Source organism: Salvelinus namaycush, chromosome 38 (assembly GCF_016432855.1).
Source record: "Salvelinus namaycush isolate Seneca chromosome 38, SaNama_1.0, whole genome shotgun sequence".
NCBI lineage: Eukaryota > Metazoa > Chordata > Actinopteri > Salmoniformes > Salmonidae > Salvelinus > Salvelinus namaycush.
In genome coordinates this window covers 18546873-18552872 of record NC_052344.1, presented here as the reverse complement: position 1 = coordinate 18552872, position 6000 = coordinate 18546873, and the positions used below count along the sequence as shown (strand labels likewise).

Below are 6000 nucleotides of genomic sequence, written 5' to 3'. Positions count from 1 at the left end.
ATACCAGCCCGGTTTAGAGGATAAATACTGACCTGAGTTTAGCATTGACCCGGGGACAGTTAAAACACAACACATCCCATATGTACATTTGTGGCATATGGTGTGTGTTATGTGGTGTCTGTGTCTGTTCTCTTTCTCAGACTGTACGTGTTTGGAATACTGACTATGAGACTCCAAAACAATGTTAGTTACCATACTTGAATCCCCCCCATCTTCCAGATTAGATGAGGTGGGCAGGATGTGGTGTGTGCTGTGTCTGTGTGTCATAGATTGGACAGACAACATGTCAGCGCTTGCTGTTCCTCATCCCTTGGGCTTGTTGGGGGTCATGTAAGGGTCAGCTAATTCTCTGGCCACGCTGACTCGATAATGTGTGTGTGGGTGTAGGTTCTGACCCAGGCAGAATAACCTGGTTACTGACTGGTGGGGCCATCTGTGTGCTGGGCCTGAGTGCTACAGGATAGTGTTTGTCTGGGGTTGGAGACCTAGTTAACTGGCACTCAGAGAGAGTGGGAAATGAGCTGAGCTTACACCACGAGAGAGAGAGGGGTGGGGAATCTGAGGATGGAGAGGAGAGAGAGGTGGGGAATCTGAGGATGGCGAGAAGAGAGGGGTAAGGAATCTGAGGATGGAGAGAGAGAGGGGGGTGGGGAATCTGAGGATGGAGAGAGAGAGCGGGAGAGGGGAATCTGAGGATGGAGAGGAGAGAGAGAGAGAGAGAGAGGGAGGGGTGGGGAATCTGAGGATGGAGAGGAGAGAGGGAGAGGGAGGGGTGGGGAATCTGTGGATGAAGAGGAGAGAGGGAGGGGTGGGGAATCTGAGGATGGAGAGGAGAGAGAGGGAGGGGTGGGGAATCTGAGGATGGAGAGGAGAGAGAGGGAGGGGTGGGGAATCTGAGGATGGAGAGGAGAGAGAGGGAGGGGTGGGTGGGGAATCTGAGGATGGAGAGGAGAGAGAGGGAGGGGTGGGTGGGGAATCTGAGGATGGAGAGGAGAGGGAGGGAGGGGTGGGGAATCTGAGGATGGAGAGGAAGGGAAGAGGGAGACAGGCTGTGTATGTGTGAATGAGTATGGTGTAATTGGAAGTGTGTGTGTGTGTGTGTGTGAGAGTGGTGTGACATGTGTGATGTGTGAACCAGTAGGCTAAAGCTGCTGTTGCCTGCTTTATTAATCTCATCAGTTACTGTTGGACATGATAAAGGGCCCTGACTCTGCCCTGTAAATTATAGATGAGGACAAGCTGGCTATGCTTGTGTGTGTGTGTGTGTGTGTGTGTGTGTGTGTGTGTGTGTGTGTGTGTGTGTGTGTGTGTGTGTGTGTGTGTGTGTGTGTGTGTGTGTGTGTGTGTGTGTGTGTGTGTGTGTGTGTGTGTGTGTGTGTGTGTGTGTGTGTGTGTGTGTGTGTGTTTGCTGGCTGGCTGCCAAGGTAACAGTGTAGTTATATAGTGAGGTTACAGACAGTCCAGTTGTACTGCAGGCATCTCAGGTTGGTTTATTACGTAATCATCCTCTGTCCCTGTAGTTAACAGTCAAAGCCGTTTCTGCATCAGAGGCTGCGCCTGTAAACCCAGAGGCTACCAACTGCCCTAGCCACTCAGTAGAGCCATTAAAGTCTGCAGAGAGAGGAGACTTGGAGCTCTCTTTCATGCGTCTTTTGTCCTTTCCTCCTATCCAGTTCTTTTGCTCAATGCCGGAATGGGTTAGAGGGCGCACAGACTGGGGAATGGGTTAGAGGGCGCACAGACTGGGGAATGGGTTAGAGGGCGCACAGACTGGGGAATGGGTTAGAGGGCGCACAGACTGGGGAATGGGTTAGAGGGCGCACAGACTGGGGAATGGGTTAGAGGGCGCACAGACTGGGGAATGGGTTAGAAGGCACACAGACTGGGGAATGGGTTAGAGGGCGCACAGACTCACACGTGCACACGGGCGCACGGCCACGCAAGAATGTGCGCATGCAGGCACAAGTGCACGCACACACACACACACACACACAGACAGTCCTAGAAATGGAGCTTGTGTTTACATTACAAGAGATGAGATTATGATGATGTATTACCGTGTGATAAAACAATTACCACTCAATAAAATGATCAATATCTATCTTACTAACTATACGTTGCTATGAGATTCACCATAAACTTGGCTGAGCTCATACTGTCCTATCAGACATACATGAGTCATTTACTCTAGTGTAAATTGAATTGAAAACATTCTCTTTGAAGTGACATTCTCAATATCTTACATGTTTCTTTCTATCTGTCTCTGTGTCTCTCTCTCTGTCTGTCTCTGTGTCTCGCTCTCTATTTGTCTCTGTGTGTGTCTCTCTCTCTCTCTGTGTGTGTGTGTGTGTGTGTCCAGGCGGAGTGCGGCAGTGATGGGAACAACATCCTCAGCCTCCCGGTACCGATGCGGCGGGGGGGCTCAGAGTCCAACCTGGTGTCTGACGGGGGCGTGGGCCTGGACTTCACTAAGGGCCGTCTGGCCATCGACAGCCTGCAGCAGAAGATACTCAAGGTGAGTGTGTGTGTTGCGTCCGCGTGTGTGTGAGAGAGAGCGAGAGCATTGGCCCATCTGTGTGTTAGTCTCTGTGTTGACTCGTTGATCTCCCCCAAGGTGACAGAGCAGATCAAGGTGGAACAGACAGCCAGGGACCAGAACGTGGCAGAGTACCTCAAACTGGTCAACAACGCTGACAAGCAGCAGGTGACACGCATACGCCAGGTCAGTCCAATTACATCCCACTGATTTCTCCTTTTATGATGCTACATAACTGCATCTGCCAAGTGCGCTGAATGTTTACAAGCCACTTTTTAAAGAAAATGCAGCAATTATAGCAGTATCTTTAATTTGACCCTTTGCCTCTCCTGTGGGTCTGCCAGGTGTTTGAGAAGAAGAACCAGAAGTCTGCCCACAGCATCGCCCAGCTGCAGAGGAAGCTGGAGCAGTACCACCGCCGTATGAAGGAGGAGGCCAACGGGGCCAAGCACCCGCCCAGGGATGCCCGGGGGGAGGGGGACAAGGAGGGCCAAAAGGACGGCAGCCTGCGGGACGTCAGCTCGGCCAGCGTGCGCAACCCGGCAATGGACAAGGTCAAGACCATTGGCCCCGGGGTCTCCCTCTCGCCCCCCTTCTTCTTCAACAAGTCGCGGGAGTTCGCCAACCTCATCCGCAACAAGTTCGGCAGCGCCGACAACATTGCCCACATGAAGAGCTCCATGGAGACGGGGGCGGGGCTCCAGGCGGAAGGCGGGGCCCGGGCACTGAGCGGCAGCGCCACCACGATTGCCAAGGCCAAGTACCCCAGCGACGACGAATGTTCCACGGGGACCTCTGTGTCGGCCGACTCCAACGGGAACCCGGCGGGGGGGTCGGGGTTGGGGTCAGGGGGTGGGCCGGGGAGGTCGGACTCTCAGGGGAGGCTGGGGGAGGTGCTGGAGGAGGTCAGGGAGATTAGGGAGGCCCAGGCACAGCTGGCCGAGGACATGGAGTCACTGAAAAGCCAGTTCAAGAGAGACTACAGCTTCATCACACAGACGTTGCAGGAGGAGAGATATAGGTTGGTGCAGACACACTGGCATACACACACACACACACACAGACTCACACACACAAATCAATACAGCAAGCAAAAACACACAAGCACAAACACACCCTCATTTCTGGGTATAAAATAACCTAATCTTTCAGACACTTCTCCCCATGAGTCTTCCTCCATGCAGACGCACCAACTACATCCTCCATACAGACGCACCAACATCCTCCATGCAGACGCACCAACAACATCCTCCATGCAGACGCACCAACAACATCCTCCATGCAGACGCACCAACATCCTCCATGCAGACGCACCAACATCCTCCATGCAGACGCACCAACATCCTCCATGCAGACGCACCAACATCCTCCATGCAGACGCACCAACAACATCCTCCATGCAGACGCACCAACAACATCCTCCATGCAGACGCACCAACATCCTCCATGCAGACGCACCAACTACATCCTCCATACAGACGCACCAACAACATCCTCCATACAGACGCACCAACAACATCCTCCATATAGACGCACCAACTACATCCTCCATGCAGACGCACCAACTACATCCTCCATGCAGACGCACCAACAACATCCTCCATGCAGACGCACCATCAACATCCTCCATGCAGACGCACCAACAACATCCTCCATACAGACGCACCAACAACATCCTCCATGCAGACGCACCAACAACATCCTCCATGCAGACGCACCATCAACATCCTCCATGCAGACGCACCAACAACATCCTCCATACAGACGCACCAACAACATCCTCCATATAGACGCACCAACAACATCCTCCATACAGACGCACCATCAACATCCTCCATACAGACGCACCAACAACATCCTCCATACAGACGCGACAACAACATCCTCCATATAGACGCACCAACAACATCCTCCATACAGACGCACCAACAACATCCTCCATACAGACGCACCAACATCCTCCATACAGACGCACCAACAACATCCTCCATGCAGACGCACCAACATCCTCCATACAGACGCACCAACAACATCCTCCATGCAGACGCACCAGCATCCTCCATACAGACGCACCATCAACATCCTCCATGCAGACGCACCAACATCCTCCATACAGACGCACCAACAACATCCTCCATGCAGAAGCACCAACATCCTCCATACAGACGCACCATCAACATCCTCCATGCAGACGCACCAACATCCTCCATATAGACGCACCAACAACATCCTCCATGCAGACGCACCAACATCCTCCATACAGACGCACCATCAACATCCTCCATGCAGACGCACCAACAACATCCTCCATGTGGACGTACCAACAACATCCTCCATGCAGACGCACCATCAACATCCTCCATACAGACGCACCAACATCCTCCATATAGACGCACCAACAACATCCTCCATGCAGACGCACCAACATCCTCCATACAGACGCACCAACTACATCCTCCATACAGACGCACCATCAACATCCTCCATGCAGACGCACCAACATCCTCCATGCAGACGCACCAACAACATCCTCCATGCAGACGCACCAACATCCTCCATGCAGACGCACCAACATCCTCCATACAGACGCACCAACTATATCCTCCATGCAGACGCACCAACTACATCCTCCATACAGACGCACCAACAACATCCTCCATACAGACGCACCAACAACATCCTCCATATAGACGCACCAACTACATCCTCCATGCAGACGCACCAACTACATCCTCCATACAGACGCACCAACAACATCCTCCATGCAGACGCACCAACAACATCCTCCATGCAGACGCACCAACAACATCCTCCATGCAGACGCACCAACTACATCCTCCATACAGACGCACCAACAACATCCTCCATGCAGACGCACCAACAACATCCTCCATGCAGACGCACCATCAACATCCTCCATACAGACGCACCAACAACATCCTCCATGCAGACGCACCAACAACATCCTCCATACAGACGCACCAACAACATCCTCCATGCAGACGCACCAACAACATCCTCCATGCAGACGCACCATCAACATCCTCCATGCAGACGCACCAACAACATCCTCCATACAGACGCACCAACAACATCCTCCATGCAGACGCACCAACAACATCCTCCATGCAGACGCACCAACAACATCCTCCATGCAGACGCACCATCAACATCCTCCATGCAGACGCACCAACAACATCCTCCATACAGACGCACCAACAACATCCTCCATATAGACGCACCAACAACATCCTCCATACAGACGCACCATCAACATCCTCCATACAGACGCACCAACAACATCCTCCATACAGACGCGACAACAACATCCTCCATACACACGCACCAACATCCTCCATACAGACGCACCAACAACATCCTCCATATAGACGCACCAACAACATCCTCCATACAGACGCACCAACAACATCCTCCATACAGACGCACCAACAACATCCTCCATA

The 6000-nt window shown here is 52.7% G+C and overlaps 1 protein-coding gene across 1 annotated transcript in view; it reads left to right on the top strand.

Annotated features, from left to right (window-relative positions):
* The window catches only part of LOC120032301 (transmembrane and coiled-coil domain protein 3-like), a 48015-nt gene that overhangs the window by 16572 nt on the left and 25443 nt on the right, over positions 1–6000 (top strand). The window contains exons 2-4 of the mRNA XM_038978327.1: positions 2360–2515; positions 2615–2722; positions 2881–3557. Of these exons, the coding sequence (XP_038834255.1) occupies positions 2360–2515; positions 2615–2722; positions 2881–3557 (941 nt within the window). The remainder of the gene's footprint in view (positions 1–2359; positions 2516–2614; positions 2723–2880; positions 3558–6000) is intronic.